The sequence below is a fragment of the Lepus europaeus genome, chromosome 3 (assembly GCF_033115175.1).
Source record: "Lepus europaeus isolate LE1 chromosome 3, mLepTim1.pri, whole genome shotgun sequence".
NCBI classification, from domain to species: Eukaryota; Metazoa; Chordata; class Mammalia; order Lagomorpha; family Leporidae; genus Lepus; species Lepus europaeus.
The window spans coordinates 44,034,254-44,051,145 of record NC_084829.1 but is presented as its reverse complement, the minus strand read 5'-3'; the positions used below and the strand labels follow the sequence as shown (position 1 = coordinate 44,051,145).

At 53.2% G+C, this 16,892-nt stretch overlaps 1 protein-coding gene across 2 annotated transcripts; it reads left to right on the top strand.

Annotated features, from left to right (window-relative positions):
• The first annotated feature begins 98 nt into the window (after positions 1–98).
• Positions 99–16,453, top strand: MRPL14 (mitochondrial ribosomal protein L14). 2 transcript variants are annotated; one of them, XM_062187504.1, is made up of 3 exons: positions 99–204; positions 13,622–13,709; positions 15,931–16,453. In XM_062187504.1, the coding sequence occupies exons 2-3, from the start codon at positions 13,642–13,644 to the stop codon at positions 16,295–16,297; spliced, it is 435 nt and encodes a 144-aa protein (XP_062043488.1). In that variant the 5' UTR covers positions 99–204; positions 13,622–13,641; the 3' UTR covers positions 16,298–16,453. The 2 variants fall into 2 exon arrangements, with proteins under 2 accessions (XP_062043488.1, XP_062043489.1); XM_062187505.1 differs by lacking the exon at positions 99–204 and adding an exon at positions 211–298.
• The last annotated feature ends 439 nt before the right edge of the window (positions 16,454–16,892 follow it).

The following is a 16,892-nucleotide window of genomic DNA, read 5'->3' as shown; positions in this document are numbered from 1 at the left end:
GGGGAGGGGGAGCGGAGGAGGGAGGAGAGGGGCGGAGCCGCGCAGGCTCCACCCCCACGCCGCACACGCACGGCGCGCGCGCACTCGGGGCGCAGGACGCCCGGCCGGGCCCTGGCGCGCAGGCGCCCGGGAGGCCGCGTTGTGGGGGGAGGCGGCGCTGCGCCCGCGGCACCCGAGGCGGGAGATTCCCAAGCGGCGAGAGCGGTACGGAGGGGGCGCGGGCGACGCCGGGTTCCCTGCTCTCTTTCTCTCGGGCCCCATTCTGCCCTGCAGAAGCGGGAGCACCCTCCCCGGGCGGGTGAGGACAGGCGGAAGTGGGAGGGCAGAGGGTCGGTGGCCTCCGAGCCGCCGGACGCCCGCGGGGCGCGCGCTCACCTGCCTGCCCCGGGGCGTCCCTCGCTGCGCGCTCTGCCGGGCCTGGAGCGGGGTCTGCTGGGCCGCTGTGGCGGCGTCTGTCGGGCGGGCGCGCGGTCCCGGGGTCGGGGCTTCCCTGGTGTCTCCGTTCACGGGAGATCGCCGCGAGCAGTGATTCAGACCGGAGCGGGGGCGGGCGCTCTCGGCACCTCAGATCCTCGCGGCGGCTTGTCTGATTCCGGGTTCCTGGAAGGGGGCATTAAAGCCGTGTTGCTTTCCGTAGTGGGCTGTGAGTGAGCCTTGCCGCCCTGTGAGATTGAGTGGGCTGAGTGTGTGAAGAGGTTTAAAGGCATGGACACAGTCACCGAGGGTTGCTTGGGAAACGCCGGCCACTTGCGACTTAAACCTGGTCCTCAGAGCCATAGGACTCCCTCCCCGGGGTGCCCAGTTCTTGCAGCCGGTCAGTGGCTCTGTTGCCTGCTAGCTTTTCAAGGGTTCATTGGCAGCTTGTCGAATGTACCAGTAAGGTTTGAATTGTCGCAGGTTTAATTTATTTCTTTTATTTTTTTTGAAAGGCAGAGAGAAGTCTTCCAACTGCTGGTTCACTACCCAAATGCCCATAATGGCCGGAGCTGGGCCGATCAGAAACCAGGAGCCATGAGCTTTGTCCAGGTCTCCCACGTGGGTGCAGGGGCCCAAGGCCTTGGGCCATCTTCTACTGCTTTCCCAGGCCATAGCAGAGAGCTGGTTCAGAAGAGGAGCAGCCGGGACTAGAACCGGCGCCCGTATGGGATGCAGCGCTGGCCCCCGAGTTTTTTTTTTTTTTTTCTTAAGATTTTATTTGAAAGAGTGACACAGAGAGGGGAGAGACAGAAAGGGGTGTGAGAAAGATTTTCTATCTGCTAGTTCACTCCCTAAATGGCTTCAATGGCCAGGGTTGGGCCAAGCTGAAGCCAGGAGCCTGGAACTCTATCCAGGGCTCCCACATGGGTGGCAGGGGCCCAAGTACTTGGGCCATCTTCTGCTGCTCCCAGGCACACTAGCACGGAACACATCACAAGTGCAGCCAGGACTTGAACTGGCACTCCTAGATGGGATGCCTGTTGCAAACCGTGGCTTAACCTGCTGCACCACAACCCCAGCCGCTGAGTAGTGTTTCTTGACACCTGCTTCAGGTGTGAGGGTATAAGGAGGTGTTTCTGTATCAAGTTAGCGAACTTGGAAAAGCACTGGTGTCTGGTATGCTCCTGCTTGCCTCTTGCTGTCCTCAACCTGAGTTTTCAGTTGAAGTGGTCCGTGAGCATGCTGCTAGTGTATTGTATACCAGGAGTATACGGTGCAGAACAGCCCGGGTCTGTCCAGGAACAGTTACTGCCTAGAAGCAAGTTCACTCTTCATTCGCTGGAAATGCCTGCAGCTGACAGACAAGGGTTTTGCTGAGGGTAGGAAGTGAGTTGGCTTTTTATAGAAAGGGCAGTTTAGTTTTTCAGCTGTCACAGGAAGATGAGGATGAAGCTGTCTGCCTGGTGGGAGGAGTCTTTGTAGGTTTGGACTCTGGTAGTTGGTTTGGGTTGAAGCAAGCAGTTTAGCTGAAAAGGAATCTAGTGGGTTTTTTTTTTTTTAATATTTATTTATTTATTTGAAAGTCGGAGTTACACAGATAGAAGGAGAGGCAGAGGCAGAGAGAGAGGTCTTCCATCCACTGGTTCACTCCCCAATTGGCCGCGATGGCCGGAGCTGTGACAATCCAAAGCCGGAAGCCAGGAGCTTCTTCCGGGTCTCCGACGTGGGTGCAGGGGCCCAAGGACTTGGGCCATCTTCTACTGCCTTCTCAGGCCATAGCAGAGAGCTGGATTGGAAGTGGAGCAGCGGGGACTTGAATCTGTGCCCATATGGGATGCTGGCACTGCAGGCGGTGGCTTTACCTGCTATGCCACAGTGCTGGCCCTGGTTTTTGTGTGTGTGTGTGTGTTTTTTTTTTTAAAGGATTTATTTATTTGAAAGGCAGAGTGACAGAGATCTTCATCCACTGGCACAGTTTCCAAATGGCCGCAACAGCTGGGGCATGGCCAGGCCCAAGCCAGGACTCAGGAACTCCATCTGAGTTTCCCACAAGCGTGTCAGGAACCCAAGTTCTTTGGGCTGTTATTCGCTGCCTCCCAGGCTCATTATCAGGAAGCTGAATTGGAAGCCTGCAGTAGCCAGGACTTGAACCAGGCACTCCTATATGGGATGCAGGCGTCGTAAGAGGCCTGTTAACCCGCCACGCCACAGTGTCTGCCCCTGCTGCAGTTTTTTAGGAATTTTTTTTTGTCTTAAAAAGAATACTCCATTTTTTCCTTAGAGCTTCTTGGGTGTATTTTTCCTGTGGAACTTTTTTTTTTTTAAACTCCATTTAAAAATTTATTTATTTATTTGAAAGGCAGAGCAATGGAAAGGAAGAAACAGAGAGAAAGCTCTTCCATCTGCTGGTTCATCCCCCAAATGGACTCCAGTGTGGGATGCCGTTGTCCCAAGTGGCAGTTTAACCCGTGTGCTGCTACCCTGGTCCCTCCCATGGAGCTCTTTGATTTGATGGGTGTGAAACCAGTGTGATCCATTGCTTGTGTCTAACGATAAAATTGACTTTGAGACCAAATAACTCTTGTAGTGGATATCTGGAAAGTGGACCACAGGCCATGGTTACCTGGTTTTTGGACCTCTGAAGATGACTAGAAGTCATTTCTTATATATTAATACTTTAAAAATGTTTTATTTTTTGTATTTGAAAGGCAGAGACAGATACACAAATGAGTGATCTACCATCCACTGATTCATTCCGGAAATGCCAGCAACAGCTGGAATTGGGCTGGGCTGGGCTGAAACCAGGAGCTGGGAATGCATTGCAGGACGCCCACGTGGGTGGCAGGGACCCAGCTGATACCTACTGGGTCCCAGACTGTGCACCAGGAAGCTGGAATCGGGAGCAGAGCTGGAACTCAACCCCAGGCACCTTGATTTGGAATACAGGCATCCCAAGTGGCTTTTTTTTTTTTTTTTTTTAAGATTTTGTTTATTTGAAAGAGAGATGTAGAGACAGAGAAGTCTTCCATCCACTGTTTCACTCCCCAAGTGGCTGCAGTGGCTGGAGCTGAGCTGAGCTGAAGCCAGGATCATCTTCTGGGTCTCCCACATAGATCCAGGGACCCAAGGACTTGGGGGCCATCTTCTGCTTTCCCAGCCCGTAGCCGAGAGCTGATCAGTAGTGGCGCAGCCGGGACTCGAATCAGTGCTTGTATGGGATGCTGGTGCGGCAAGTGGAGGCTTAGCCTACTACGCCAGAGCGCCGGCCCCTGTTTTGTTTTTTAAAGATTATTTATTGAAACACAGAGTGACAGGGATCTTCTCTCTGCTGGATCACTCCTAAAATGGCTGCAATAGCCAGGTCTGGGCCAGGCCCAAACTAGGAGCCAGGAACTCCATCCTAGTCTCTCATGTAGGTGGTAGGGGCACAAGTTCTTGGGCCATCTTCTGCTGCCTTCCAGGGTGTGTTAGCAGGAAGCTTCATCAGAAGCAGACTAGCTGGGACATTGGCATTAAATATGGGAGCTGGCCTTGCAAGCAGCAGCTTAACCTGCTGTGCCTTACCCTCCTGAGCCACCATGCCAGGCCCCTCCCTGCTTGTAGCTCATTAGGACCACCAGCTGTTAACTGTCATCTGTCCTCAAGGAGGCTGTGAACCATCTAGTAATGATTTCCAGACAGGAGGGGAAGCATTTCAGAAGTCCCAGCTGAGAACTGAGTTAGTGTGTTGTGGGGTCTGTGAAGGAACAGTGGCCAAAATGTTTTTACTGTTGCGCCTGAATATCAACATTAAAATCCTTCCTTGAAGTCCATTTGAAAAAAAATGTATTGAGAGGCAGAGAGCACACTTCCATCTGTTGGTTGATTCCCTGAATGCCCACAATAGCCAGGCTGGGCCAGGCTGGGCCAGGCTGAAGGCAGGAGTTGGGTAATAATTAAATCTGGGTCTCCTGTGTGGATGACAGCGACCTAACGACTTGAGTGGTCACCTACTGATTCCTAGGGCATGCATTAGCTGGCATCAGGAGTGGAGGGGGAATTCAGACCCAGGCACTCTGATAGGGGACGTGGGTGTCCCAAGCGGCGTCTTAACTGCCGAGTCGCGTGCCCCACGGCTTTCCATGTTAGAGTTTGTCTGGTTTGTGGCTCGCCCTGGTGGGAACCAGTGTGATTTTACATGTGGCATAGCAGGGACAGCTGTGGTGACTGTATTCAGATCTCAGAAACTTTGTTACGGGTCAGTGAACGTGGCAGGTAGCTTATTATTCACTAGTGAAACGACTCAGAATGGGAATGGCCTCCCTCAGAGGAGGGAGCAGGCTGTCTTCTTCCATGCCCAGTTTTTTGTTTTTATTTGAAAGGTAGAGTTAACAGAGAGACAGGCACAGCTATCTTCCATCTTCTAGTGCACTCCCCAATTGGCTGCAAAGGTCAGAGCTGGGCCCATCCAAAGTCAGGAGCCAGGGGCCCAAGTACTTGGGCCATCTTCCTCTGCTTTCCCGGGCGCGTTCAGCAGGGAGCCAGATTGGAAGTGGAGCAGCCGGGACTGGAACCACTGCAGGTGGCGGCTTTAACCACTACACCACAGCACCAGCTCCCCACGTCGTTTAAACTGAAAAACATGCAGACGCTGCTTGTGCCTCCCTGAGAATCCAGGTGTGAGGCTGCCTTTCCTAGCCAGCATCTGGGGAAGGGACACTTACCCTGCAGACCTGGTCCTGCTGGACAGGCCCGAGAGCGGTCCCTGAGGTTGAGATGATCCCTTTGTGAGTGAAGGTAAGGCACTTGCTGAATACCCCTGCCTGACCTGGAGGAGGGACTGCAGGGTCACAGCCCTAGGGTAGTGGAGATAGGCTTCCTTCTGCAGGGTTTCCTTTCCTGCCCGCAGGCCTTGCCTTTCCCTTTCCTTCTCCCTCACTGTCTCCTGTTCCCTACCCCCACCCGTCCCAATCTCCATACATCTGGCTCCTTGCCTTGGGTCCTGTGTAAGTACTAACAGGAAAGGATAGGTGTGTAAGTAGAACTTAACTTTTTTTTTTTTTAAGATTTTTTTTCTTTATTTGAAAGAGTTACAGAGAGAGAGAGAGAGAGAGACAGATCTTCCATTCACTGTTTCACTTCCCAAATGACTGCAATGGCCAGGGCTGGGCCAGGCCAAAGCCAGCAGCTTCTTCTGGGTCTCCTAAGTGGGTGTAGGGCCCGATGACTTGGGCTACCTTCTGCTTTCCCTGGAGCATTAGCAAAGAGCTGGATTGAAAGAGGAGCAGCTGGGACTCGAACCAGTGTTCGGCATATGGGATGCCAGCATTGCAGATAGCGGCTTAACCCACTGTGCCACAGCACTGGCTCCAGAACTTAACTTTGCCTTGTGCAATTTTTCCTGATTCGACCATGCTAAGAATGTTACTTATATCTGGATTATAGGTGTTTGCATAACTGTGGAGTAGGAGCTTAGGAGGAGGAAAGCTAAAAGAAATGAAACCATACTGGAAAACCAGCTTGGGGGCTGGTGCCATGGCTCACTTGGTTAATCCTCCGCCTGTGGCGCCGACATCCCATATGGGTGCCGGATTCTGTCCCGGTTGCTCCTCTTCCAGTCCAGCTTTCTGCTGTGGCCCGGGAGTGCAGTGGAGGATGGCCCAAGTCCTTGGGCCCTGCACCTGCATGGGACACCAGGAGGAAGCACCTGGCTCCTGGCTTCGGATCGGTGCAGCACCGGCTGTGGTGGCCATTTGGGGGGTGAACCAATGGAAGGAAGACCTTTCTCTGTCTCTCTCTTTCACTGTCTAACTCTGCCTGTCAAATTAAAAAAAAAACCAGCTTGAATAATTGATTTTTTTTTTTTTAAGATTTACTTTATTTATTTGAGAGGCAGAGACAGAGGTCTTTCATCCACTGGTTCACTTCCCAGATGGCTGCAATGGCTGGAGATGCACCAATCCGAAGCCAGGAGCTTCTTCTGGGTCTCCCACGCGAGTGCAGGGGCCCAAGGACTTGGGCCATCTTCTGCTTTCCTAGGCCACAGCAGAGAGCTGGATCGGAAGTGGAGCAGCCAGGATGGGGACCGGCACTCAAATGGGATGCTGGCACTGCAGACCAGGGCTTTAACCCACTGCACCACAGCACTGGCCCCAAATAACTGATATGTCTAAGAATCACTGCTTTAAAGATTTTATTTATTTATTTGAAAGTCAGAGTTAGGCAGAAAGAGACGGGTTTTCCATCTGATGGTTCACTCCCCATTTGGCCATAACGGCCGGAGCTGCGCTGATCAGGAGCCAGGAGCTTCCTCTGGGTCTCCCACGTGGGTGCAGGGGCCCAAGGACTTGGGCCATCTTCCACTGCTTTCTCAGGCCATAGCAGAGAGCTGGATTGGAGGTGGAGCAGCTGGGCCTTGAACCGGAGCCCAAATGGGATGCCGGCACTTCAGGCCAGGGCGTTAACCCACTGTGCCACAGCGCCGGCCCCAGAACCACTGCTTTAAATCCCCTGTAACAAAGCAAGGCATAAGTTAAATAAGTAAACAAACACAGGACAAGAACCCTGGACATGTTTTTCAAACTTGGGAAGAGAGATTTTCTCAGTGATAGCTGTGGTAGAAACATGCCAGCGTGCTGTCGAGGGATGCTTGGCTTACGATAGCAGTGCTGTGCAAAATCACAACAGGCCGGGTGGATCAGATCTGCTTTGGTCCTAGGATGCGGCACAGATATTTACCAAAAGGACAGCTTTTTGTTTCCTGAATTTTTTTAAATTTAAGATTTATTTATTTATTTATTTATTTGAAAGAAAGAAAAAAAAAAAAGGTCTCCCATCTGCTGGTTCACTCCCCAAATGACCACAACAGCTGGGGCTGTGCCAGGCTGAAGCCAGGAGCCTAGAATTTTTCCAGGTAGGTGGCAGGGGCCCAAGTACTTGGGCCATTTTTCGCTGCTTTCCTAGGTGCAGGGAGCCGGATTGGAAGTGCCAGTACTCGAGCACAGGGAATGCCAGCGTTGAAGGCGACAGCTTAACCCACTGTGCCACAATGCCGGCCCCTGTTTCCTGAATTTATTTAAAGATGATGTGTAGCCTTGACGAAGAAGGAGCCCTTGGCCCATGTGCATTGTGTGCTTCTGTGAAGTTTGCTGGTGGTTAAAGCAGCAAAGACACAGCTGTGGGCCTGGGTCTGGTTTGCTTTTCCTTCTGACCTTGTGCAAATCAATACATCTTGTAGCGTTTCTGACTATTTCTCCAACTGCAAAATGGTAATGTGTGAAGCCAGCAGAGCAGTTCTGTATCCTGGGCAGATCAGTCCCTTGCAGACTCTGACTCTTGCTTATGTATGTTTTCATTGGAGGCCCAGAAGTGCAGTTATCAAAGAAAGTGATGGATGTGGAAGTACTTTGAGAACTGTCACATGTTACACTCCTGTGAGATTAAAAACACACCCATATACCCCAGCCACGGACTTTCTGAAGGTTGGACAGCAAAAACAGCACTGAATCCTTAACCAACAAATAGAAGTGCTCACCGGTTCAGAAAGATGGGGAGAAACCTGCTGGGGGAATGGGGGTGGGGTCTGTGTGACCCCAGGAGGGTCCTGGGGGTTCCCTCTTTTGACTCCTCCAGGCTGCCAGGCCTTGGCTTTTCCCTACTTTAAGGAGAACATTTATATCCCCATGCTAGCAGAGTTTGTCCTTGTGTGGCTAGTTTTGTATTTGATTTCTCTGGATTTTTTCCCCCCATTTGTTATTGAATTGAACATGTTTGTTTTCTTTCTCTTGAGCCCCTTCCTCTGGAAAGGCCTTTAAATGTAGGGGCTGTGCCAAGCCGCTAGAGATGGAAGCTGCCCAGGTAGAGACAATGTGTGAGTCTCTGTAGATCCGTGTTACTCAGTATCACATTTGGGATCTTCAGCACTCAGTCACTGGCCCCTGTGTTTTACCCCAAAGTATCAGAGGTGTGGGCTTTTTTCTGTCTGCTTTTCCAACTCAGACCATGTATGGAAACCGAAAACAAGCCCCAGTGCCTGGAAGTCTCCCCTAAGTCCCTGGGAGCCTGGGTGAAGGGCACAAGAGAACCTCCCAGCCCCAGCATGGAGCTTTTCTGGAGCTGGGGTCGAGTCACAGATCAAGTCTGTCCAGTTGGCCATAAGATAGTCCTTCACTCTCGTTGTGTACCAGGCACTGGCTTGGGCCTTGAGTGTCTGGCCCGGAACCGGGCAGGTTCCCATCCCTGCCCTCACAGAGCCCACATGCCAGTGGGACCTGCATGGTGATGCCAAGTGAGCAGCTTGCTGGGTGTCCTCAAAACCCACAGTCCTTGCCTCTGCAGCGGGGGGAGAGGCTGAAGTCAAACGAGGATGGCAGAGCAGGCTCTTGGATTGTAGTAAGTCATTGTCTGTCCTTCCCCTGACTCAGACCTCTCCCCACCTCTCTCTCGTTGTGATTCAATCCCTGAAATGGGAGGCGGGTGCTCGGTGCTGACCAGGAAGGTGTGAAACCCTTCCTAGCCTTGTCTGAGTGCCAGGGTTGTAGAGAAAGAAACAGCACGGCAGTTCATCCAAGACATAGCATTGCATGTGCAGTAGGTCTGAAGTGAGCCAGGGCCTATGTCCGCAGGGTGGGTTTGTGCTAGGAAGGAACTCCAGGGTCCCTTGCAGTTGCTTTGAAAGAAATCATTGACTCCATTCCTGACCCACAGCAGTTACTTGGTGTTGGGATGAGGTATTTCCATGGTGGGCAGTGCAGGCACCAGGCCCTGGAGAAGATTCCAGGGGCTGAAAGCAAGGCCTGGGCTGTGAGGCCATGTCCTGCTTCCTGTGGTATGGCTAAGAATCCCGCAGAGTCTGGGCCTCACTGTGTGGAGCTACGGGAAGGAGTGGGGGATTTGTCTTTCTCCTGGCTACCTTGTTTATTTTTTATTCTGCAAATCTTTATTGCACTCTTGTTTACCAGGACCTGCTGGGCTAGAAGTGGAGGGAACAATCCCCCCCCCCCCATATTTTCTTTGTAAACATTTGTTTATTTGAAAGGCAGAGTTACGGGGAGAGGGAGAGTGCGATATTCCATGACCACAATGTCTGGGGCTGGGCCAGGCTGAAGCCAGGAGCCTGCAACTACATCCGGGTCTCATGTGGATTGCAGGGACACAAGCACTTGGGCCGCCTTCTGCTACCTTCTGAGGTGCATTGGCAGGGAGCTGGATCCAAAACAGAGCAGCTGGTATTCCAATAGGTGCTCTTAATGGGATGCTGGCCTTGCAGATAGTAGCTTAACTTGCTGTGCTACAATGCCGACCAATGCTCTCAAATATTCACAATCCACAGTTGATTGAACCCACAGATTGAGAACCCATGAAAAGTTTGAAAATATTCAAAAAAGAAAAAGATCTGTACTGTCATTATTCCCTAAGCAGTGTAGTGTAATGACCATTTACAATCGCATTACACTGCACTGGGTATAAAAACAATCCAGAGGTGCTTTAAGTTTATGGGAAGATACAGGTTATATGTGGATATTATGCTGTTTTATGTAAGGGACTTGAGCATCTGAGATTTTGGTATCTGAGAGGTCTTCTGGGCCCTGGGCAGAAACTGAGGGACAACTGTATTCAAAAAGTGAGTCTTTCATTCTGTGCTTTCAAGTTCATGGGAAGGCTCACTGTTGTCCACTTGATTCTGAGGCTTTTCCGTTTGGGCCTGGGGTTCAGTGGCAGCTCCACTGAAGAGCTACTGGAAAGTCACGAGCGAGGAAGTGTTCCGTGGCCACACGAATAGGTTGCTGTGTGTGAGTGCAGCCCAGGTTCCTCTGCCGTCTGAGTCCATGGGGCCTGGATCCCTGCAGCGAGCTTGGATGCTGTGCTGCCGGGAGCTCCGTGGTGTCTGAGTTTGAGATAGTAAGGAGCAAGAAATAGGGTGTTAAGGGACATCAACCTTCACTCAAAGAAAGCATCCAAACTTACTCAGCGTCGGCATTTGGGTAGCAAATGCAGCTCCCTGTTGGCGTTGGGTACACGGCCGTGTCCACTGGTTGTGCATGAGGGCCAGCGGATGGTGCTGCGGTTTGACACGAGGCTTCCTGGGAAGTTGCCCTTGGAGCAGTGTCACAGGGCACTGGGCAGTGGTGGGCGTAGCTTGTGGGGGTGGCTTATGAGCAGCAGGGTGTAGATCGGGGGCCGGGGTTAGAGTTGGTGCGCTGACAGCCCTACGTAATTTAGGGAGGTGCTTTGAATGGTGGGGTTTGTAAAGATAGCAGAGCCAGGACAGTTCTGGGAAGCCCCTCGCTGCTTCTGTAGTTCCTGGACTGATGGCAGAGCTCTTGAGGAAGCAGTGCGGTGTGGAAGGGCCGGTGTTGCAGCTTTTCGGAGAGGGCATGTAGGCGGTGCCAGCTTCATCTTGGGGCCTCCGTGGAGTAGCCTAGGAACCTCTGCTCTCCCAGGGAGTGAGGCCAAGGGCCTGCCACCATGAGGGAAAGCTTGGCTGGGATTTGAGGAAGCTCCGGCTTGGACCAGAAGGACTGCTTTTCAGAGCTATAGTGCTGTTTTGTTCTGTTTTGTTTCGTTGCCAGTTTTTAGGTTTTGCTCAGAGTGCAGAGCCCGTCCTGCCACCTACTACAATTGTCTTCCAAACTGAAATTCGGCAGAAGTGAAGAATCTTCAGCTGGTGTTCGTGCGTTTCAGTTGGTTCGGCAAGGCCTGTGTCCGGGGCTGTGAGGAAAGTGTGCGTGTGATAGCAGTATTCTTGATGGAACAAGAGTGATTGGAAAATATTGATAGTGAAAGGTTGCCGTGTTTACGCTGTTGTGTAAGAGCATGGGTTCTGGAAGCCGCTGCTGAGGTTCAGAGTTCAGTCTTGTCACTCCTAGCTGCGTGAACTTGGCCAAGGTATTTACCTCTCTGCCTCATTTCCTTGTGTGTAGCACTTAGGCTTATACTAGTATGCATTTCAAAGAGTTTGTGAGTTTTAGATGCAGTGGTCAGGGAAAGCACTCAGTCTGCTGTTTGACACATGATCGTCAAGAAAAACTAGGAGGGGCCAGAGCCATGGTGTAGTGGGTGTGCTTGCAGTGCCAGCATCCCATATGGGCGCAAGTCCCAGCTGCTTCGCTTCCTATCCAGCTCTTTGCTATGACCTGGGAAAGCAGTAGAAGATGGCCCAGGTGCTTGGGTCCCTGCACCTGCATGGGAGACCCCAAATAAGCTCCTGGCTCCTGGCTTTGGATCTGCCCAGCTCTGGCCATTGCAGCCATTTGGGGAGTGAACCAGGAGGTGGAATACCTCTCTTTCTGCCTCTGCCTCTCTGTGGCTCTGCTTTCTAAATAAATAAATAATTATTTTTTATTTTTTTGACAGGCAGAGTGGACAGTGAGAGAGAGAGACAGAGAGAAAGGTCTTCCTTTGCCGTTGGTTCACCCCCCAATGGCCGCCACGGCTGGCGCACCGCGCTGATCCAAAGCCAGGAGCCAGGTGCTTCTCCTGGTCTCCCATGGGGTGCAGGGCCCAAGCACTTTGGCCATCCTCCACTGCCTTCCCAGGCCATAGCAGAGAGCTGGCCTGAAAGAGGGGCAACCGGGATAGAATCCGGAGCCCCAACCGGGACTAGAACCCGGTGTGCCAGTGCCGCTAGGTGGAGGATTAGCCTGTTGAGCCACAGTGCTGGCCATAAATAAATAATTCTTAAAACAAAAACAAACCTAGGATACCAGATGACCCTCAGAGCTTGCAGACACACACACACACTCACACTCTGGCTGGGGTGCCCTTGTGTGCCCTGAGCCTGACAGGGCAGAGAGGTGAGAACTTCTTGGACTGAGGCCAGGTCCGCCTCTGGTTCTGATTGTGCCCTGGACTGGCTGTGGGGCTCTGTGCGAGTCGTGCAGTCTGTGTCTCAGTTTCCTAACGTGTGAAATGAGATGTGACAGGAGGAGGAGGAGGAAGACAGCTGATAGGTACTGAGAACCAGGCGCTGTGCTGAGCGCTCCTCAGAGCTGGTCTCCGTGCATCGTGCTGTCCACCTGGCCAGGAGGCCCTGTCTGGACCCCAGAGCTGTGGGTGGGGAACTGCAGCTGGGCCGCGTGTTCCCCGTCCAGGGTTACTTAGGGAAAGTAAAGCCTGTGCTTCTGAGTGCGTCCGAAGTGGCTGCCTTGTTTCACGTTTAATTTTCTGATCATAACTATGTTTTGGCCAGTGTTTCAGGGGTTGTCGTATGGAAAACAGTTGGGAGTAAGTTTGGGATTTGAAGCTAAATTGTAGTTTTAATAAGCATTCCTGGAGTGGAGTGCCTAGCTATTCCTGTAGAAGTAAATAGTGGCCTTTCTCCTCATCCTTGTTAAATAAAATCTTACCCACGGTGCTTTGAACTTGTGCAAAGCAAAGCTATGTGTCAATACTACAGTGTAGAGACCCCTCTTGGCAGAGCTCTCGACTGAGGCCCTGAGCACTCAGGCATTTGGGTGGCAGGACAAGGTGCTTGGCAGTTGGCACCACCAGCTGGCTATGGGCATCTCTTAGCCATGCCCCGCCGTGGGGGCTCGGGTTGCGGGACACTGGCGCCTTCCGTATTTGTCAGTGCTTAGGAGGATGGGGTTGAGCTTTTGCCAGCTGGAGCCACGAGTGTTGGGCTGTTTGCTCTGCCATCTCCACCTTGCTCCCCAAAGCCTGCCTGCAGCTGGGGTGTGGTGGAGGTGGTTTTTCCGTGGTGCAGTGTTTGGGAGACTGGCCTAAACAGACTTTGGTCACCGGGCAAGGGCAGCCTCTGGCTCTGTCTGCTTTGCCGGCCTTGAGCTGTGCAGGTGCGCTGACCTTCACAAGTAGGAGAAAGACGATGTGACAGGCGGCCTGGGCGGCTGCTTGGATGACCCACTGCCCTGTGGGTGCCAGCGGGCAGTCCAGTGCAGCTTTGCCTCTGCGGAGGACTTGGGAACGAGGCACTGGCTGGCTGTGTGCATACAGAGGGTTCGTGCTCTCTTCCTGCCCGTGGGAGACAGTGTCCGTGCTGTTGTGGACCACTCCGGCTCTCTGACCCCAGCGTTAGAACATGAGTCAGCAGGATTGGAGCTGGATTCCGCCTATTGCTCTGTGTGTCTCTTAACCGCTCAGAGTTCTGTTAGTGACTAATGATCTTGTGCTAGAAGTGCCATCCTCCCACGCGAATCCTCAGAGAAAACTGGCTCTGAGTAAGGGCCCTGGCTCAGAAATCACCTGTCCCTCCCTCTTCCTGCAGGATTTGTCACTTTGGGATCCATGGCTTTCTTCCCTAGGCTCGGGTCCTTCGCCTGTGTAAGCAGAGCCCGGAGCCAGCGCTGTTTCAGGTAACTTTTCCCACCGAGTTCCCGGAACTGTGCCTTTGAGTCAGTCTCCTGTGCGGGGCCGGGTGTAAGGGTGATGAGAATTGGGAGTGGCCATGGGGTAGGGCCGCTGACAGAGGAAGGCTGAGCTGGAGTTTGGTCAGCTGCAGGGCAGCAGGGAGTGGGTAGGGGGGTGATGTTGTTCTCGGGGTGGGCTGGGGAAATGGCAGAGGCGGGCAGCTGCTGCTTTGCATTCCTGGCAAGACTGATCTCAACCCTGTCATTGCCCTAGCACATGAGAACTCTAGCCCTTTTTTTTTTTTTTTTTTAAAGATTGATTTATTTGAGAGGCAGAGTTACAGAGAGAGGGAGAGACAGAGGGAGAGGTCTTCCACCTGCTGGTTCGCTCCCCAGGTGGCCACAACATCCAGAGCTGGGCTGATCTGAAGCCAGGAGCCAGGACCTTTTTCTGGGTCTTCCGCATGGTTGCAGCGGCCCAGGCACTGAAACCATCCTCTGCTGCTTTCCCAGGCCATTAGCAAGGAGCTGAATCGGAAGTGAAGTAGCTGGGACTCGAACTGATGCCCATATGGGATGCCCTTGCTGCAGGCAGGGGCTTAATTTACTATGCGATAGCATAGTAGGAGCATTGCTCCTAGCTCTGAAAGGATCTTACATTTGGTCACAGGTGCAAACTTGAAAACAAATAATTCTAGAGAAATGTGAGGAGTATAACAACAGGCTTACGTGGTGCTTGTGAGACTTGGACAGAGCTGCAGTTGCGAGAGGAAGCATGGGATGGAGAGGCTGCCTTCCCAGGCGGAGGAGGGAACCATTCCTGCCCAGCCCCCGGGGGGGCGGGTGATAGCTGGGTGTGCTCAAAGAACTCTGGTAGTTCCCACCAGCCCCTGGGGCACAAGGTGCCTGTGTGAGTGCTAGGGTGTGGAACCTCAGGAGGTCGGTGAATTGGGACCAGCTGGTTGATAGTGTAGATGGTAGGGAACCATGGAGCAAGTCTAAGCGGAGGAGTGGTGTAGTTTTTTTTTTTTTTTTTTTTAAGAAGTGAAGCAGCTGAGACTAGAACTGGCACCCATATGGGCTGCTGGCGCTTCAGGCCCGGGTGTTAACCGCTGTCACAGCGCCGGCCCTGGAGTGGTGTGGTTTTAAAGAGAATACTTTGTCGGCAGAGGGAGGTACAGTGGGACCCAGTTAGGACCCTAAAACCTTGGTATAGGTGTAGGGGAGGGAGCCTGAATGGAGGAGGTTGTCAGTGAGGGCCGAGGGAAAGGACGGGAGCATAGGTAGCACCGTGGGTGGGACCCTGTGGCCAGGGTGTTGGTGGGGAGGGAGGTTAGGGCCTGGAGCCGGAGGTTCCAGAGAAGCTGTTTCTGCTGAGATCCAGTAGCGGGGGAGACCTGCCAGGCAAGGCGGCAAGGTCAGGTGGGACCTCCTGAGTCCGCAGTGCGGTGTGTGTTATAAGGAGTTCAGGAGAGTGGAAAACCAGGACCAGAGTAGAGGAGGGAGGTGGGGCTCGAGCTGAGGTTTACCAGTTGGCAGCAATGGGAATGGGTAAAATGGCCTGGAGCAGACATGGGAAGTGGGAGCAGAGTCCCTAGGATCCCCAGCAGAACACCAGCACCTCCATGTGAGCACTGGCTACCGGATTGCTTACTCGGACCTTGTCGGCTCTTTGTGGGTACTCTTCTAAAACGTTCCTGCTTTGTAGGGAAACTATGGAAACAGAAGATCGAGGCTTTGCTTCGACCGGTTTCTGCCACGCTGTGTCAGGGACATCCTAGGAAACTCGTATCTCTCGACCCCCACCCCCCAGCAACATGCTTGTAGACGAGGAGATTGGGCACGAGGACGTGTGGGGAAGTGGGTTTTGCAGGACAGGCTGGGGTTAGGTCAGGCCCGTAGGGATTCGTTTATGTCCTCCACGTCCTTGTGGGAAGCAAAGGCTTTCAGTAAAGGCTTTACATAGAGTTTGTTCTAACAGAAAGATTGGGTTCTTGTTAAAAGCCATCCCAATGGAGGGCTTGGCCCACCTGCAGGAGCTCTGGTTGTGAGTGGACCACTGGATACGGGTGTGGCGTCCGTGCAGGCCCTGCCTCCCATCAGTGCCTGCTCGTGCTTTGCTCATCGAGAGGTGCTGGCATGGGCGCTGGGCCCAGCCATGGCCTCCGGGAGGGCCTGCAGCCTGCCCTGGGGAGATGCCCTCACAGCCTTTTCTGTCTCCCTCCAGCACCGCCGGGAGCCTCAGCGCCATTCAGAAGATGACACGCGTCCGTGTGGTGGACAACAGTGCCCTGGGGAACACCCCCTACCATCGCCCTCCTCGCTGTATCCACGTCTACAACAAGAGCGGGGTGGGCAGGGTGGGCGACCAGATCCTCCTGGCCATCAAGGGGCAGAAGAAGAAGGCGCTCATCGTGGGGCATCGCATGCCTGGCCCCCAGATGAGCCCCAGGTTCGACTCCAACAATGTGGTACTCATTGAGGACAATGGGAACCCCGTGGGGACCCGAATTAAAACACCCATTCCCACCAGCCTACGCCAGAGGGAGGGCGAGTACTCCAAGGTGCTGGCCATCGCCCAGAACTTTGTGTAAGCAGAGCCCAGGCCTCTGGCGGCAGGGGCTCACGAGGGAGCGGGGCAGTTCTGGGAGCCTTGGCTGGGCTAGAGGGCGCCTGGGGCCACACGGCCGTTCCTCTCAGGCAGGGTAGCTGTCCTTCTAGCGAATAAACATTTTGTGTCTGTCTTCTTAGCTTTCTAGGGTGCAGTTGTGATGTAAATGACACTGAAGCAGGCGAGGGTAGCCCAGCCGAGTCTGGCCACATGCAGTGGCTGTCCTCGGGCCAGGGTCTGGGTCCTTGCTATCTTGTTTGAACCCTATAATGTGAGTTTATCCAAGATGACCAGGTGCTGAAAAAACTGGGCTGCAGACAAAATGTCGATTCAGTTTTAAAATTTTCATTTTGTTTGAAACACAGAGCTCTTCCATCCACTCGTTCACTACAGATGCCTTCAACAGTAAAGGCTGGGCTGGTCCAGGACAAAACCAGGAGCCTGGAATTCCTCCCAGGTGGGCAGTACTCGAGTCGTCACTTGCTGCCTCCCGGGGCACACATCAGCAGGAAGCGGATCGGCAGCAGAGGAGCCCAGACTCAGCCATGTGCCATGTGGCATGCAGGTGTGTGTCAGCG

What these genes read in the sequence shown, in the direction of transcription:
- MRPL14 (XM_062187504.1), top strand. Translation starts at nt 13,642, where the DNA reads ATGGCTTTCTTCCCTAGGCTCGGGTCCTTCGCCTGTGTAAGCAGAGCC. An exon ending in CGGAGCCAGCGCTGTTTCAG is followed by an intron (nt 13,710 to 15,930) that starts GTAACTTTTCCC and finishes GTCTCCCTCCAG; the next exon opens with CACCGCCGGGAGCCTCAGCG.